At 44.7% G+C, this 19,911-nt stretch overlaps 1 protein-coding gene across 1 annotated transcript in view; it reads left to right on the plus strand.

The window, feature by feature from the left end:
• LOC123729216 (glutamate receptor ionotropic, kainate 4) overlaps positions 1 to 19,911 on the plus strand; it is a 185,446-nt gene that overhangs the window by 140,068 nt on the left and 25,467 nt on the right. Inside the window, exon 9 of the mRNA XM_045703471.2 lies at positions 15,321 to 15,428. Within this exon, the coding sequence (XP_045559427.2) occupies positions 15,321 to 15,428 (108 nt within the window). The remainder of the gene's footprint in view (positions 1 to 15,320; positions 15,429 to 19,911) is intronic.

The following is a 19,911-nucleotide window of genomic DNA, read 5'->3' on the forward strand; positions in this document are numbered from 1 at the left end:
AAATAGCTTTTTGGTGAAAGCACATTTTGCAATATTCTAAGTACATAGCCCAGCCATCACGGGCTAGCTATTTAGACACCCGGCAAGTTTAGCCTTCACCAAAATCAGATTTACTATTATAAAAGTTTGATTACCTTTTGTTGTCTTCGTCAGAATGCACTCCCAGGACTGCTACTTCAATAACAAATGTTGGTTTGGTCCAAAATAATCCATCGTTATATCCGAATAGCGGCGTTTTGTTCGTGCGTCCCAGACACTATCCGAAATGGTAAATCAGGGTCGCGCGCATGGCGCAATTCGTGACAAAAAAATTCTAAATATTCCATTACCGTACTTCGAAGCATGTCAACCGCTGTTTAAAATCAATTTTTATGCAATTTATCTCGTAAAAAAGCGATAATATTCCGACCGGGAATCTCCTTTTCGGCAAACAGAGGAAAAATCACAAAGACGGGGGCGGCCAGGGCACGCGCCTAAGCCCACAGTCCCTTGATCGGCCACTTGAGAAAGGCGATAATGTGTTTCAGCCTGGGGCTGGGATGACGACATTCAGGTTTTTTCCCGGGCTCTGAGCGCCCATGGAAGACGTAGGAAGTGTCACGTTAGAGCAGAGATCCTTTGTAAAAGATAGAGATGGCAAAGAAGTTCAAGAAATGGTCAGACAGGCCACTTCCTGTAAAGGAATCTCTCAGGTTTTGACCTGCCATTTGAGTTCTGTTATACTCACAGACACCATTCAAACAGTTTTAGAAACTTTGGAGTGTTTTCTATCCAAAGCCAATAATTATATGCATATTCTAGTTACTGGGCAGGAGTAGTAACCAGATTAAATCGGGTACGTTTTTTATCCAGCCGTGAAAATACTGCCCCCTAGCCATAACAGGTTAACAAACGAGGATTGGATGTCGTCAACCTTCTTTTCAAAATGGTTGACGAAGTCATCCGCAGAGAGGGAGGAGGAGGGGGAGGGGTAGGAGGATTCAGGAGGGAGGAGAAGGTGGCAAAGAGCTTCCTAGGGTTAGAGGCAGATGCTTGGAATTTAGAGTGGTAGAAAGTGGCTTTAGCAGCAGAAACAGAGGAAGAAAATGTAGAGAGGTGGGAGTGAAAAGATGCCAGGTCCGCAGGGAGGCTAGTTTTCCTCCATTTCCGCTCGGCTGCCTGGAGCCCTGTTCTGTGAGCTCGCAATGAGTCGTCAAGCCACGGAGCAGGAGGGGAGGACTGAGCCGGCCGGGAGGATAGGGATCATGGAGAGTCAAAGGATGCAGAAAGGGAGGAGAGGAGGGTTGAGGAGGCAGAATCAGGAGATTGGTTGGAGAAGGATTGAGCAGAGGGAAGAGATGATAGGATGGAAGAGGAGAGAGTAGCAGGAGAGAGAGAGAGAGAGAGAGAGGTGTAAAAACGAAATACGTCAATCTTTGTATTAAATTCATTAGTTGAGTATGTGGGGGCAATGGACAGTCCTTTAGACAATACCCTTACACAATCATCAGAAAGGGGTTCTCCAGAAATGTTGATCACGGCCTTGTTCTGGTCCTGCTCCGTGTGGTTGGATGGTCTTGATTTTTTCCTCCCCCTCCGTGTTGGCCTCTTCTGCGTCCTCTCCCTCTCTTGTTGAGGTATCTGCGTGACTCCTCTTCCTGATCTAAAACATCTTGGGAGGAGCTGGCCCTCATCGTCACTGCTTGTAAAGTTGAAAGAAACAGATCTAGGCTTCCTCCTCTGCAGATGTGATTCTGAATTCTTGCACATTGTTTTTCCTACAGGCAAAGACCTTGCCATCTCTATAGTACATTTTACATTTTAGTCATTTAGCAGACACTCTTATCCAGAGTGACTTACAGTAGTGAATGCATGCATTTCATACATTTTTTTTTCTTCCCATACTGGTCCCCCGTGGGAATCGAACCCACAACCCTGGCATTGCAAACACCATGCTCTACCAGCTGAGCCACATCTCTTCTAAATGTTCTTAGCTTGTCTTGCTTCAATGTCAGAGTGAATGTGTCTACTTTCTCTTTCAAGATCTCATCACATTGTGCTTTGTTGGAATTGTCACTGTGTTCTGTGATTTTCCTTTTAACTTCTTCAATTTCTGTTTGGACTACTTGTCTGTCATTTTTAGATTCTTCTATTAGAAGTAGCATTAGGTCAAAAGAACACTTGTTGAGAATAGCCTCCCATTTATCTCTAAATTCAGTTTTACCTTGTGCTCCAGTAGCTGGAAACTTCATAATACGGAGTCCTCTGGGGATTAGGCCTTTCCTCCAATAGTCAGACAAGGTGATAGAATTGAGGTCAAGTTTGGTATCTTTCTCCATAAGGTGTTGCAAGTCTCTGTAAGCCTTGTTTAAGTCCAATCCAGTATTCTCTGTGGATGTCATCTCATCTAGCAATGAGGTAGTTGTAATAATCCTTTGGCCCTCTTCATGGGAATAGGAATAGGAAAATCTTGTAGCTTCTTGGGTAAAATCCATAGTTTGAGTTGTAAAATGTCCCCAAAAACACAGAAAAAAATGGCTGTGGAGCTGCTTCCTCTAAACACCACCCAAGTGTTATGCTTAACTACTAGAAAGAGGAGGAAGGGAAGTGCTACTGAAGTACACAATAGTACATTTTGGTAGACAGAAGGTGCTCTTTGGTAAAAGGGGTGAATTGGTCATCAAAAAGAAAGGAGGACCAAGGCACTCTTCGTATAATGAATTAAAATGCCTTTATTTGTATGGCATGTTCAATAGAAACAAGGTTTTTTTTTTAAATCCGACGCGAACCCAGAATGTTGTGGCCCCACCCACCTGTGGGGAAAACAACCTGTGGTTACCCCACTGGCTCACTGCAAAAACTTAACCTTTTTCAAATGCAATTTTCTTGTGTGCTTATTTTAGTCAATTACAAAGCTACATTTAAGAAAACTACATGGCTAAAGATAACTTTTGAGCATGTTACCTAGCTTTCTCACTACTTAGAAAAGCCTAATAATAAAGCATATTACTACTTTAAAAAAAGCATAATGTTCTTGCAGCCATGTGAGTGAGTGCTAGCTTGCTACCGACCAGAACGTTAAGCTAGCCAAGACCAACAACACAAACAAATGGACTATACAGCTACAAGTAGTGAGTGGAGTTACAAACAGACTGTACTAAATGTTTTTCCCCACATTTACACTACATAACCAAGAGTATGTGGACACCTGCTCGTCGAACATCTATTTCCAAACTCATGGGCATTCATATGGAGTTGGTCCCCCTTTGCTGCTATAACAGCCTCCACTCTCCTGGGAAGGCTTTCCATTAGATGTTGGAACATTTCTGCAGGGACTTGCTTCCAATCAGCCACAAGAGCATTAGTGAGGTCGGGCACTGATGTTGGGCGATTAGGTCTGGCTCGCAGTCGGCGTTCCAAATCATCCCAAAGGTGTTCAATGGGGGTCAGGGCTCTGTGCAGACCAGTCAAGTTCTTGACTGGCCTGCGGCTGCTCGGCCATGGAAACCCATTTCACGAAGCTCCCGACAAACAGTTATTGTGCTGACGTTGTTTCCAGAGGCAGTTTGGAACTCGGTAGTGAGAGTTGCAACCGAGGACAGACGATTTTTATGCGCTTCAGCACTCGCTGGTCCCGTTCTGTGAGTATGTGTGGCCTACCACTTTGCGTCCACTTCACAATAACAGCACTTACAGTTGACCTTGACAGCTCTAGCAAGGCATAAATTTGACGAACTGACTTGTTGGAAAGGTGGTATTATATGACGGTGCCACGTTGAAAGTCACATCTCTTCAGTAAGGCCATTCTACTACCAATTGTTTTCGATGGAGATTTCATGGCTGTGTGCTCAATTTTATATACCTGTCAGCAACGTGTGTGGCTGAAATAACCGAATCCACTAACTTGAAGTAGTGTCCACATAGTTTTGTATAGCTACAGTACTAGATACGTGTAGCCTCACCACATTTCTCGCTTTTCCCACGCCAAGTAGCCTGAATCCACAGGACTCTTCTCGTAGGCTTTTTTCCTTACGTGGGAGCATTTTGAACCGTAGGTCTGGATTTATTTTACCTGGTTACTACATTGAACAACACAGCAGCTTTTCGCCATGTTTTCTTATTTCTGTTTAATTAAAAATCCACGACGAAATGTGCTCTTTTACAATGGGGTCAATGGGAAAGAATGTTTGTTTTCCCCAATTTCTGTCAGTGGTCGGGGGCAATTCCTTTTTATGACGTGAATATCGACATGAATTATATGTCTGCCATTTTCATCCCATTATGGCACTTTGAGGGTTTATGAAATAGCCGCTGTAGTAATTTAATAGGATGTCTATGGGTATGACTGCCGTGACAAACTGTATGTTAATGGGTAACTGTACCTATAGGCCAAGTAGAATGGTCGAAGGGGAACAACTCTAGCTAGCTGCTGTATAGGTTGTTGACTTCATGTATCTCAAGGCACAGCTTGCACTTGTAATACACACAAGCAAGGTTATTCACAAGTAAACCCAGCAGAGGAGAAGACAAGATAGAAAAAAGAGGAAAGCATCATGTCTTTATTGCTCCCTCACTCTGAGTCAACACGGGGAAGAGGAACTTTGCACAGTGGGCCACTTTAATCTACATCAAATGATTTGAGTTCTGTTATTTACAGAGCTTCCGCACTTCTAGGGTAAACATCCCCGTTTTGCATTCCACTTTTTTATATTGGATTTATTTATTTTTCCTGTCGGCGGCGTTCCCCGTTTATTACGCCAATCTGCCTTTCTTCTCCTCTCTCCTTTATCTCTGAAGAGTCTGAGAACTCAATAAGCTGCTGTGGCTGTGACTTGCAACGGCACTCAATTCAATTTCTATCTCTGACTGCTGCTGCGGCACATGGAAGAGGGGAGCTTGACGTTCCACCCGGGCAGACAGCACAGCAGCAGGGAAGTCTGACACCTTAAAAAGCTCCGGCCTCATGACGGCTCCATGTGGCGCAGCCACCCATGACTCCACTGGAAAATGAGCGTCTCTTTGAGCAGGCCTGACAGACGTAGCTTGGAACTAATGTGCCAGTGTGGTGGCTGGAGTTGAGGCTGACACCTATACAAAGTGTCGGGGACCAGAAGCTTAGTTCGACACTATGGTGCTCCGACGGCTAAGCCGCTCCCATTCAAGTCCCCCAATTAGGTACTCTCCGGGTGATAGCTTTGTGGGAAAGGACAATTCCTTTTTAGTGTGCTGTCGATATCCCCAGTCACTAAGTGCACAGCGGTCAGGGCTTAATAAGGCACGGATAGAGCCTGAGCTTGAGAAGAGTTGGAGATGAATTACATGAAGGTTTTACAGTCGCTATGTATTAGGTTTCATTGATTGATACTGGCACAGCAGCCAAGGATAGTCATTTTATACTGCAAACTAATATGTACTGTGCCCTTGAGAATTATCTTGGTATGAGTTAAGTGCCTTGCTCAAGGGCACAACGGCAGGCAATGGCATCTAGGATTTGATACTAGCAACCCGCCAGTTGCCAGCTCATTTCCCATCAGATCCGGGATTCAAACTGGCAACCCTCGCTGGCTCACGTCTCTAACCGCTAGGCTACCTGCCGTCCGAGTCTGCAGTAGAGGTGGACACAGGAGTGAAAATTCATTCCTGTCCCGTCTTGTCCTGTCAAATGTTTGCCCGTACTGTCCTGTACTGATATCATAAATAACTTCCTCCATTAGCTGCTGGTCTGTCTGTCCACCGCCCTGTGTGTGAGTAGCCATAGCAACTGCTTCGTTGCCTGCTGCTCAGCAATCATGAGACAGTTGCCTGCACACACAGCTGATAACAACCACATTAAGAGATTTTGGAAATGAAGGCAGCCCTTCTACTTACCCAGAGTCGGAGGAACTAGTGGATATGTGTTAATGTGTATGTCTCCGTGTGCACTTTGAAGGAACAATTGGGCTTGACTGGTAACGTGATTGGTAGTAGAGCAGCTATGCCGCTTCAGGCCGCTTGTCCCGCTCTCTGGGTGGTATGTGATTAAACCGCAGCATTTTTTACAAGCCGTGTACTCGGTTCCTTCATTGTCAAAGACAACTCTATCAAATTTAGCCAAAACATTGCTCTTTCCTTTTAATGGCTCTGTGAGTGATGGTTCCTTGTCTGCAACGAGATGATGCAATTCCTCTCTTGAAGCATTCATCGTTCACTCGTTAAGCATCTGTGACTGGGGAGTACAACTGGAGGGAGGCAAAACAGTAAGCCTACAGAAGGGGGATGGGGGAAATTACCATTTAATTTGAATAGATTTTTATTAAGTAAACTATATTAGGCCTACACACTTTTTTTATGAAATGCTCCACACATATATATACTGAACAAAAAATATAAACGCAACATGTAAATTGTTGGTCCCATGTTTTATGAGCTGAAATAAAAAGTCCCAGAAATGTTCCATACACACATGAAGCTTATTTCTCAAAATGTTTGTGCACAAATTTGTTTACATCCGTGTTAGTGAGCATTTCTTCTTTGCCAATTTAATCCATCCACCTGACAGGTATGGCCTTTCAAGAAGCTGATTAAACAGCATGATCATTACACAGATTACGCAGGAATGTCCACCAGAGCTGTTGCCAGAGAATTGAATGATAATTTCTCTACCATAAGCCGCCAAAACAACGTTTTAGAGAATTTGGCATTATGTCCAACCGGCCTCACAACCGCAGACCACGTGTAACCATACCAGCCCAGGACCTCCACATCAGTCTTCTTCACCTGCGGGATCGTCCGAGACCAGAAACCCGGACAGCTGACGAAACGGAGGAGTATTTCTGTCTGTAATAAAACATGGCTCCCAAGTAGGTGGGTCTATCGATTTCTAACCATTCCTGTACTGCCCATTCCTGTGGACTTTCGATCCTGTCCCGGGATGTCCCGAACTTGACTTCACTCTCATTCCTGCCAGAATCCCACAGGACCCACAAGGGAGTCCTTTTCCCGTATCAACCTCTAGTCTGCAGGACAGTTCTCAGAATGGAACAAAAAGCACTGGCCTCCCGACAGTATTAGCCAAAGACCTTTTCAATAGAGTGAGACCACTGTAAGTGGTGGAAAAAGTACTCAATTGTCATACTTGAGTAAAAGTAAAGATACCTTAATAGAAAATGACCCAAGTAAAAGTGAACGTCACCCAGTAAAATACTACTTGAGTAAAAGTCTAAAAGTATTTGGTTTTAAAAATACTGAAGTATCAAAAATAAATGTAATTGCTCAAATATACTTAAGTATCAAAAGTAAAAGTGTAAATCATTTAAAATGTCTAATATTAAGGAAACCAGACGGCACTATTTTCTTATTAATTTAATGTAGGGATAGGCTGTGGCACATTTCAACAAGTAATTTACAAACGAAACATTTGTGTTTAGTGAGTCCGCCAGATCAGAGGCAGTAGGGATGACCAGGGATGTTCTCTTGATGAGTGTGTGAATTGGATAATTTTCCTGTCCTGCTAAACATTCAAAATGTAACGAGTACTCTTGGGTGTCAGGGGAAATGTATGGAGTAAAAAGTACATTATTTTCTTTAGAAATGTAGTGAAGCAAAAGTTAAAGTTGTCAAATATAAATAGTAAAGTACAGATACCCCAAAAAGCTACTTAAGTAGTATCTTTCAAGTGTTTTTACTTAAGTACTTTACACCACTGTATACTGTAAGTCCTAGTAGGAGACAGAGAGCATGTGTATCCAGGCACAGCCACTCATTGGCCCCTGAGGAGTCCAACTCCACACCCAGTTCGACCACATACCACAGAAAGTCATCCTTTACCCCACTCACATTGACTTCTTTCTAGCTGTAATAAAGAGAAGACACTTGCCCCCAGATGAATTTCATCACCTGACAAGGTATTTGCCCTGCTAATGAGATTGCTCTTGCTCCTCTAGATCCTCTTTCTTTCCTCTGCTCTATGTATCCCAGAGCCCTCTCTCTCCCTCTCGCTCTCTTTCTTTCGATCCTCACTTGCTGTCTCTCTATCTATCCTCCTCTCTCTCGCTCCTCTTTTTTATATATTTTTTTATTTTACCTTTATTTAACTAGGCAAGTCAGTTAAGACTTTCCTGGAGTAATTGTGATGGATCTGAAAGTGCTTCCAGGAAGTCAGTGTTAGCTTTGAGAACAGCATATATTTATTGAAAAGAGATTCTGCAGACGCTTTCATTCACATCCTTTGATTATGATTTCAGAGATTAAAGACTAAAGCCGATTGTAAAGCTTTGTGATTCAGCGGTCTCTGAGTGAACATGGTTTTAATGCAGATTTACAGAGCAAGTTTTGGACCACACTCACAGTGACCCATGTGCCTATCTGGCTCATTTCTCCCTCTTTCCCTCTCTGGCTCGGTCTCTGAGACATCATGCTCTTTCCTCTTTTGCTTTTTGTCAGTTTGCATGCAGATTGGAGATGGGGGAATAGATCAAAAGCGGAATGGATGAGCTGGTTTGGAAGATCCCCCCAGCCTTAGCGGATTTCAAGGCTGACTGAGACTTTGTATGTATGTGTGGGTGGGTGGGTGGGTGTGTGTGTGTGTATGTGTGTGTGTGTGTGTGTGTGTGTGTGTGTGTGTGTGTGTGTGTGTGTGTGTGTGTGTGTGTGTGTGTGTGTGTGTGTGTGTGTGTGTGTGTGTGTGTGCGCACTTTGCATGCATGTGTGTGTTGTTGTCTTTCTGTCACCCTACACTGTGCAGTCCTTTTCGTTGCCAGGGCTTAGCAGCAGAGCCACTCTAGTAAAGACATGGCAGTATAGCCATTACACAGACAGGTGTGTGTGTGTTGCCCGGTACTAGTGTTTCCTCCATACATGCTCCAAGGACAGGCAGGGACCCTCAGCAACGTTGATCCCCTCAGTCTGCTGCATCCTGTAGCACTTTATTTAACCTCTGCCTCCAACTAAGACCTGGTCCCTATCCATTCCCTGTTTCTGTGTGGCCCAAGAATGGACCCAGAGAGAGAGAGAGACAGAAAGAGACATTTGCTGAACAATCCTGGTTTTTAAGGGACAGTGGTTGGGAGGGCATCGTGTGTGTGTTTGTGCGTGTGTGGGCATTGTGTGTCTTCACGCCCATGTGTGTGTGCCTGTGTCTGTTTCAGAAGGGGGAATGGCCTGTGGCTCAGACGTGCGCTTTGAAGTGCTCAGGCGGCCGCTCGGCTCCCTCTCTCAAACCAGCGCTGGTGCTCGTTATACCAACAGAGAAGGTGACGCCGCGGCCACCGCGCTGGCAATGCCAAATAATGAATGTGGAAAACAGGCTTTTGCATCGTGGAAATAACAACAAATGTTTTTGTTCGCCTGGTAGGCGGTACAAATTGAAATTTTGATTGTATTGAAAGGTCACGTCGTGAAAGCACATAAACGAGCCTGACCTTTTGGGCTGGCCTTTCCTTGACTGGTGTGGTCATTACTAGAGCGGAAACATAACAAAGCCAAGACAGCCACACACACACACACACACACACACACACACACACACACACACACACACACACACACACACACACACACACACACACACACACACACACACACACACACACACACACACGTAGAAGTCTTTATTCTCTATAGCATATTTCCCCTAGTGGTTGTTGAGATAACGTTGTCTTTGTATGTCTTGCGCTATTTTGATTCAGAGCCATCTTCATTATGCGAAAGCAAAGTGCACATCTCTGTGTTAGCAAGGCAGCGTTTATTTATGCAGTGATCCACCATTCTGATCATGGGGAGATGCAGTACTACAGGCACACCTGGGACCTGTTTAATAGGGGAACAACGTACCAAGCGTCTCTTACTGGACAAGCGTTTCTTACTGGACAAGTTCAAATAGAACCTCTCTTTCCGTTTTGTGCTTAATGAACATGACCCTTTTTAATGAAGGTGAGACAGCTAGCATCACACAGCTCCTCTGGGAAACCACATCGTGCACATCTCCTCCGACGCATGCGCGCGCACACACACACACACACACACACACACACACACACACACACACACACACACACACACACACACACACACACACACACACACACACACACAGAGTCCTTATCCACCATCATAATCCAAATCCTTTAGCTACAGAGCAAAGGCTTGGTGTCTACATTACCCTGCAAGATACTGGTGGTGTAGCAGTAGCACCGTAGCATGATATACGTATTTGTCAGAACACAGCCCTGCTTGCCATGTCCTAATGGTTATGCTGCGTTTTTCAAACGGAAATCTAAGAACGGTGTCTTTCCCTTGAGCAAGGGCCCTTATCTTGGGCCTATACGCTGTAATTTCAGGTGCCAGAATGAGCCCGGGGGTAATCCCTCACACACGCCACGCCGCTTCCCTGCTCTCTTCCTCTCTTCCTCACACCTTTCCATTGATTTCTTCTCTTCCTTTCTCTCTGCACTTTGCTCTGGTTCCTCAGTAAATGACTGCCACTCCTGGCTAGGACACTAATCTCCTCCTCTCCTCTCGCTATCTCGGCTCACACTTCTCCCGAGGAGTCACTGTGGAGAAAACAGCTCAACCCGAATTAAACATGAAGGTGTCGAGAGGCAGTTAGCTCAATTAGCATTTGAAGAGGTTGTATAGCTGCGCAGTAGGACTATTATTCTACCGTCTACAGACGCAACCTATCAGAACACAGGAAAAAGGGTTGAGAGAACTCAATTTGGAACGCTTTGCTTAAGCACTGTATCTTAATTGTCGCTTTTTTAAAAAAAGGGTTGGGATTCGACATCATTGGATCTTCAGTTTGTGGTGTATAGACGCAGGACGGGGATTGAGTGAGCACCATATTGTGCTTCGGCAAGATCGATCGAAACTCTTGTCTCCACCTCGGGGAAATGTTCTTGCAACACACTCGAGGCCAAAAGGATCACTTGTAACATCGAAGGAGCTAGAAGGAAAATAACTTCCTGTTTGACGCTGATGTTACAGTATATGTACCTGTATGTGAAGTGTATTGAAAGACACTGGTTATATTTCCGATTCATCGTACTTCATTTTAATTCACAGGATATGGGTGCCACTTAGAAAGTTACTCCCATTTACCTTGGCCGGTCCTCATGTCATGTTCTTGATTGTTGAAACGGCTGTTTTCAGTGCCACTCAAATGTTTGTTAAAGTAAGACAGGTAACATTGACGAGGGAGGACATTGAACTGTTTAGATTGGCAGATAAATTGTATGTACAGTACATGTATCAAATTTGTCAAAGTTTGGCCCAAACAGCTAAAGAACCATCATTTAAGGTTTTGTTAACCCACTGGGCTAAAGCCCAGATATTAGCTATGGGAGCTTACATGCGTTTTCAGGTATCAGGCAAGGTGTCTAATAAGACAAGCGTAAGGTAGTTCAAATCAAATTTTATTGGTCACATACACATGGTTAGCAGATGTTAATGCGAGTGTAGCGAAATGCTTGTGCTTCTAGTTCCGACCATGCAGTAATATCTAACAAGTAATCTAACCTAACAATTTCACAACAACTACCTTATACACACAAGTGTAAAGGAATGAATACGAATATATGAATGAGCGATGGCTAAACGGCATAGGCAAGATGCAGTAGATGGTATAGCGTACAGTATATACATATGAGATGAGTAATGTAGGGTATGTAAACATTATATAAAGTGACATTGTTTAAAGTGACTAGTGATACATTTATTACATCCAATTTTTAATTAATAAAGTGGCTAGAGTTGAGTCAGTATGTTGGCAGCAGCCACTCAATGTTAGTGATGGCTGTTTAACAGTCTGATGGCCTTGAGATAGAAGCTGTTTTTCAGTCTCTCGGTCCCCGCTTTGATGCACCTGTACTGACCTCGCCTTCTGGATGATAGAGGGGTGAACAGGCAGTGGCTCGGGTGGTTGTTGTCCTTGATGATCTTTTTGGCCTTCCTGTGACATCGGGTGGTGTAGGTGTCCTGGAGGGTAGGTAGTTTGCCCCCAAACTACTTCTGTCACATAGGCACACTAGTATATACAGTATATGTACGCCATGATCAGATCAGATCAGATCTGGCTTGTGTGTGTTTTGTATGTGTGTGTTTAAAGTGTGTGTTTATGGGTAGGTGTACGGTCTCACTTGTGTCTCATCTCTACAGTGTTTATGCAAGCTGCTGTGCGCTGCATTCCCTATTGTCATAGCTAGCTGAGTTGAGCAGAGGGCCACTCTTAGAGCAGTTCCTCCCTGTTGGCGGATGCCTGGGATCTCTTCCTGCTCTGAGCCTCCCACATATCCACACACTCGCACAAATGTACACACACACACACATACTCAGCCCCTCTATTTCTGTCCCTGGCAGCCTGTGCTGCCTCTCAGTTACCCGTCCTTAACCGTCTGCCCTTCTCCTCACTCCCCTCTGCTCCGCCGCAGACCGCCCGTGCCTGGTGGTGCATTGCTGAGCGTTTGCCTTCCACCACGACTGTCTACAGGGGAGATGCACTTGACAACTGATTGCACAAGCTGATTGCTGAACAACGTTCTGCAAGATCCCTGCAAGGTGCACATGTTATTCTCCTCCCCTCCCCTCCACTGCCTGAATTCCCAGAAGCCATTGGGCAGCTAGCGCAGCGTTGTTACACCCCTGTTTGTATTCCATTTGTGTGTGCATGGTGCTATCTCTCTCGTTCTCGTGCACCATGGAGGAGTGCAACAAAGAGGAAATGGAATGTAAGATCTTTTGATCATATTCTCAAAGGAGAAATCTGATTCCGGGAGTCTTTCGTTTTTTTGTTTTTTGGGTAGGTGGTGGGGGGGCGCATCAGGAGTTCACTCTTGGAAGAATGGTAAACTTTCAGATGGAGTCTCTGATTATGTTAATAAGCATGTAGAAAGGATTGTCTGGAATTTAGCCTTGGAAACTTGTCTTAGTCAAGTGAAGCTCAAAGTCTTGACTGAACAGCAAATCAGCAAGAATATTGTGAATGTATTGTATGAATCACCTTGATTACACAGTTTTTGTAGGATATGAATCAGTATTTCACAAATAGATGCCAGTTGCTTCTAGATGATTCATAATATATACTGAACAAAAATATAAACACAACATGCAACAATTTCGACGATTTTACTGAGTTACAGTTCGTATAAGGAAATCAGTCAATTGAAATAAATTAATTAGGCCCTAATCTATGGATTTCACATGACTGGGATATGCATCTGTTGGTCACAGATACCTTAAAAGGTAGGGGCGTGGATCAGAATACCAGTCAGTATCTGGTGTGACTATCATTTGCCTCATGCAGCACGACACATCTACTTTGCATAGAGTTGATCAGGCTGTTGATTGTGGCCCTGTGGGATGTTGTCCCACTCCTCTTCAATGGCTGTGTGAAGTTGCTGGATATTGGCGGGAACTGGAACACACTGTCGTACACGTCGAGCCAAGGCATCCCAAATGCTCAGTGGGTGACATGTCTGGTGAGTATGCAGGCCATTTTCAGCTTCCAGGAATTGTGTACAGATCCTTGCGACATGGGGCCGTGAATTATCATGCTGAAACATGAGGTGATGGTGGCAGATAAAAGGCACGACAATGGTCCTCAGGATGTTGTAACGGTATCTCTGTGCGTTCAAATTGCCAGCGATAAAATATCATTGTGTTCGTTGTCCATAGCTTATTCCTGCCCATACCATAACCCCACTGCCACCATGGGACACTCTGTTCACAACGTTGACATCAGCAAACCGCTCACCCACAGACGCCATACACGCTGGTCTGTGGTGAGGCTGGTTGGACGTACTGCCAAATTCTTTAAAACAACATTTGGAGCCGGCTTATGGTAGAGAAATAAGCATTCAATTCTTTGGCAACAGCTTTGGTGGACATTCCAGCAGTCAGCATGCCAATTGCATGTTCCCTCAAAACTTGACACATTGTGTCATGTGACATAACTACACATTTTAGAGTGGCCTTTTATTGTCCCCAGTACAAGGTACACCTGTGTAATGATGAACATGCTGTTTAACCAGCTTCTTGATATGCCACACCTGTCAGGTGGATGGATTATCTCGACAAAGGAGAAATGCTCACTAACAAGGATGTAAACAAATATGTAGAGAAATAGGCTTTTTGTGCATATGGAAAATATCTGGGATATTTTATTTCCGCTCATGAAACATGGGACCAACACTTTACATGTTGCGTTTATATTTTTGTTCAGTATACTAGAAAGTATGGGTTGAGTGCATATGGAGGGCATTGTTATCGCACAGCCTTCAAGAAGCAATTTTGAGCACGCAATATGTACTATATAAGTCATATATGCCATTTAGCAGTCAGCGTCAATGCTTTTCTACAATTACTGTCACTGACAATCCATACTATAAATCAGTATCAAGGATTTTCGACATTGAAAGGCCTAGGCTATTATGTGTCAGTCAGTCAAATATAGGTGGTATAATGGTATAATGGTATCTCACTGCTTTGTACTGTGTGACAGTGAAATGTAATAGCTACATAGTCAAAAAATCTATTTAGACATGCACATCTTCACACATGCACACACACACACACACACACACACACACACACACACACACACACACACACACACACACACACACACACGCACACACACACGCACACACACACACACACACACACACACACACGCACACACACGCACACACACAAATACACACAGCCACTCTAATGCAGCCAGCCATTCACCGGACAGGGATTGATTTGTAAGGGGATGATAAATTAACCAACACCTCAACAAAAGACGTTAAGCAGAGAGTCCAATGAACCATGCTGCTTTGTAATTACAATACCAAACCAAAAATTAGGCATGATGTAGCACCGCCACTGAGCGACATGTGTGTTGGGGTGGGGACAGGCAAGATGGGATGATCGTACAAGGCCCTCCTGGAGGTGTGCAAGGGGAAGTGGTGGAGGGGTGCCAGCCGAGCTCTAATGAGGACATTGGCTCGCTTCAGAGAATTGGGTGTAATTGAGCTAAAGAAAGCATTCTGTTGTCTCCTGATTGAACACAGGCCCCAACGTATTTCTTCAAGGAGCAGCATGTGTCTCTGTCCTTTATCTCGCGCTCCCTTTTCTCTCCCTCTCTCTTTCGTGTGTCTCCCCCTCTGAAGGCTGACCTTAAGAGGGGGAGACTGGCTACGGTGACACTGGTTACAGCTCAGAAGAGAGAGTATTGTCTGTTGGGGTAGTTTGATAAGCTGCTTGCTGCCTGGCCCTTTGATGAACTCTCTAACAGTTGTTTTCTCTCTCTCTCTCTCTCTCTCTCTGTGTGTGTGTGTGTGTGTGTGTGTGTGTGCATGTGGGTATCTATATCCCCCTGGCAGATTGGCCAGTGGCACTCAGAGCAGGGCCTGTCCATGGAGAGGAAGCTTCCATCAATCAACGTGACAGACACTCTCTTCAACACCACCCTCACCATCACCACTATTCTGGTGAGTGAACCGTCACGGCAACACACTCCTACGGTCACACGTTCGGGACACTCCACTTGGTTTGGAATGGAGAGAGTGGTAGACATTCAAGTGCAGTGGGGTAGTATTCCTCCATACCACACCGTCACACTCAGAATGACATACACAGGACATGCAAGTGTACACTCCACGTTAACAATAGAGAGAGTGGTGGATAATAAAGTATTGTGGCGTGGTACTTCACCGTAGTAAATCACGCCACCCTGTCACACCGGCACACTCCAAATGACAGATACTGTATGTGCTGGATCACCCACTTGGTTTAGATATGGAGAGTGGTTGAAAATAAGGTGTAGCGGGGAGGTACACCTTAAACTGTCCTGTCATTCATAGAGTTGACGTCTCTGCCTTGACGGCGAAAGGCAGGTAGCCCAGCAGTTAAGAGCGTTGGGCCACTAACCGAATCCCCGAGCTGGTAAAAAAAAAAAAATCTGTCGACGTGCCCTTGAGCAAGGCACTTAACACTAATTGCTCCTGTAAGTCGCTCTGGATAAGAGCATCTGCTAAATGACTACAATGTAAAGGTTGATTTGCCCCCCCGACTCTGAAGGTTTCCTTGATGTAAATACAGTCTCATCCTCTATATACACTCAGGAAGGTGTATTGCTGGTGTGCTTAGCGGGCCGAGTTGTTTAGATACTATCTGTAAGGCTATACGCTTAGCAATTAAAGATGTCATCCATGTGGCAGTTGACAGCTTGTTATTTGGCTGCGAACTTCCAGCATGGAGGAACGAGGCTATTGGTCTGGGGAGTAAATGAAGCTCTTCTCCTCTCCTCCCATTTGCACACCCTGCAGGGAGATCCTCTCTCTTCATCGAGCTAGGTCACGCTGCTTTTCTGCAGGCCACTGAGGACTGTGGGAGTTTTTATGGCGGAAAAACACTGGGGTTCAATATAGCCATTCATACAACGGATTCTGATCGACTGAAACAGTGTGGGGTTCAATAGAACCATGCTACCACTGGCTAGCCCTGCTAGCGCTTGCAGCAGTGCTGATTGCGTGCGTGCCATATAGTTAGCCCGAGAAATCCAAATTGTCCTCCCTCCCACCACTACTTGATGAATCAAAAGACAAGCCCAAAGTATCTTGTAAGGAGGGCCCAAATGCCCGCAATGTTATTCGCAATGTCACACTTACTGGTTAAGAGTGGAGTAGGAGTAAAGTGTGTCTGTGTTAACCCGCGACTTGTGAAAAAGGACTCATTGAGAATGATTGGGATTCAGGTGGAATGGTTCGGTTGGTTTCACCGACCGTGGGGGCTTCTTTAACAAATGAGAAGCTGTTACAACGGAGGCTGCGAGAGAGAGAGAGAGAGAGAGATTGGGGGGGAGAATTGCGGCGGGCCGATCAAGCTGCTACGTGTTAATTTCGCTAGATATAGAGTCGTCCGGGCCAATTTCAAAAGCCACCGAGGAGCAATTTCGTCGCTATCACAACTCATTCATCACGGCGTGATTGCTGTGTCGTGCTTTATCTCTGCCGGTGGGGGCGTGCTAGACTCTACAGTCTTGAGTGGCTGCAGCGCGGAACGGCACCAGGAGGATTCATCCTACACCTGTGGGTCTACTCCTCCTGCAGATTGTTCCAGTACAGTTCCGCATCGCTGTCACTGTGGCCTCTGTGTCTCCGACCGACGCAATACAGCAAAGAACCTCCCCCCCCAAAAAAAATTGTCTAATTGATTTTGAGCCTCCACAGATGCCAAACATTACCTTGTAATCTCTCTGTTTGTTACCGATGTTTGGTTTTTCCATTCCTTTGGATGTTAGTGAAAGAAATACATGCCGTAGCTCTTCCGCTGTGCCACCAGGAGAGGTGATATTTCTGAACTCCTGATTGCTCTGGGAAGATAATAGAGACTCGGCTCTAAGTTGGTTTGTTTTTAAGTCATTTTTGATTGGCTGGCTCAGGCCTCTTTAGGAGGGAGAGTGTCACCTTCAGGCTTCAGACCACAGTCACATGGTCAGTGAAGTGTAGTGTAATCCTAGTGTATGGTTGTTCAGGAGGGTCGGGGTTTGATTATTCCCATCATCCTCTCTGCTCAGTCAGTGTGAGCAAAGATGGCCACCTGTCAAGGACTGACCCAAAGCACTGTACCTGATGCAGACCTGGGGTCAAATAGTATTTAAACCTTTAAAGCTGTGGAATCCTTAATGGGTAAACTGCCATGTCCTTTTGGGATAGTACAACAACAAAGAAATTACTGCAAACAACGAACACTTTTTTTCCCCCTTGGAGATACAACAGAACATCAGCATACAGGTAACTTCCAAAATAATAGAAACACTTGAGTAAATGAGAGATAAAAAGCATATTGAAAGCAGGTGCTTCCACACAGGTGTGGTTCCTGAGTTAATTAAGCAATTAACATCCCATCATGCTTAGGGTCATGTATAAAGATGCTGGGCAGGCCATTATTTTGGCTGTACATAGGATGACAAGGCCCCCCATCCACAGGGGCACGAGTGGTCACTGAATGATTTAATGAGCATAAAAACGACGTAAACCATATGCCATGGCCGTCTGTCACCAGATCTCAAACCTATTGAACACTTATAGGAGATTCTGGAGCGGCGCCTGAGGTAGCGTTTTCCACCACCATCAACAGAACACCAATTTATGGAATTTCTTGTGGAAGAATGTTGTTGCATCCCTCTAAAAGAGTTCCAGACACTTGTAGAATATATGCCAAGGTGCATTGAAGCTGTTCTGGCTCGTGGTGACCCAATACCCTATCAAGACATTTGGTACGGTGGTTTATTTTGGCAGTTAACTGTATGTACTGCAATTTTTTTGGGACCAAGATGCACGAAGCTCCCCAACTCTGCTTCGTCAATAAATAAATAAAATAATTACGACCGTGGGGTAACAGTGGCGCTGTTTCTCCCTACTGCGAATTCCATCTTTAAACATTTGCTTGAGTCTACTTGGAGTCCCAGATGGGCAGGCTTTTCACTTTTGAGACTGTATCATTGGTTCCATTGTGCCAGTCAAGCTCAATCAAGCAAAGCTAAAGTATTTGAAACAAAGACATGTCCTTGTTACAGAACAACAATACCTGAGTGCAGATAAGACGGTGGTTTTTAGATATACTGTAGGCCTTACTTACATTATTACATTGTGAGAGAGAAGTGTCATTCAGCAGCGTTGCAGTTCTTGACACACTCACCGGTGCTCCTGGCACCTACTACCATACCTCGTTCAAAGGCACTTGCCCATTCACCCTCTGAATGGCACACATACACAATCCATGTCGCAATTGTCTCAAGGCTTAAAGATCCTTCTTTAACCTGTCTCCTCCCCTTCATCTACACTGTTTGAAGTGGATTTAACAAGTGACATCAATAAGGGATCATAGCTTTCATCTGGATTCACCTGTTCCCGAGTGGTGCATCGGTCTAAGGCACTGCATCTCAGTGCTTGAGGTGTCACTATAGGCGTCACTACAGACACCCTGGTTTGAATCCAGGCTGTATCACAACCGGCCGTGATTGGGAGTCCCATAGGGACCCATTGGCGTCGTCCGGGTTTGGCCGGTGTAGGCCGTCATTGTAAATAAGAATTTGTTCTTAACTGACTTGCCTAGTTAAATAAATAAAAATATATAAATAAATAAATGGAAAGAGCAGGTGTTCTTAATGTTTTGTATACTCAGCGTATATTTGAGCTGCCAGTTCGCTATAGGCTCCGGACCACATAATTGTATTTGCTGGAGGATGGGGGATATTGCGAGGCTAGGGGGTTGTGACTGCTCCTTTAACCAGACCCGGGTTCAAGAAGTATTTGTTTTCTTTCAAAAACTCAGCACGTTTGATTGAGCGTGCCTGTCGTGTTTTCTACACAGCACATCGAGAGAGAGAACAAACTGTGACTGACGCAGCGTTAAGGAAAGCTTTGACTATGTACAGACTCAGTGAGCATGGCGTTGCAATCGAGAAAGGCCGCCATAGGCAGACCTGGCTCTCAAGAGAAGACCGGCTATGTGCCCACTGCCTACAAAATGAGGTGGAAACTGAATTGCACTTCCTAACCTGCTGCCAAATGTGTGACCATATTAGAGACATATTTCCCTCAAGATTTGCAACCTGTAGCCACAAGAAAAGGGCAGCCAGTGGAGCACAAACACCCTCGTACTTCAACTATTTGCTTATTGTTACAACACTGTACATAAGACAATAGTATATATTATTTTCAAACTCTTGTGAGTTTAACGTTTACTGTTCATTTTTGATTGTTTATTTCCCTTGTAGAGAGAGAGAGAGAGAGAGAGAGAGAGAGAGAGAGATTCCCCCCCACATTATTGATGTCTGGGTTTTACTCCCATGATTGATGGGTCAGAGCCAGCTCTTAATTACATTTTTCTGCAAGTTTTTATTAATTTATTTAACAGGGTGGGTCACCGTTGAGACCAGGGAGCCCCGTGAACATGAACATACACAAC

This window comes from Salmo salar, chromosome 20, assembly GCF_965601325.2.
Source record: "Salmo salar chromosome 20, fSalSal1, whole genome shotgun sequence".
NCBI lineage: Eukaryota > Metazoa > Chordata > Actinopteri > Salmoniformes > Salmonidae > Salmo > Salmo salar.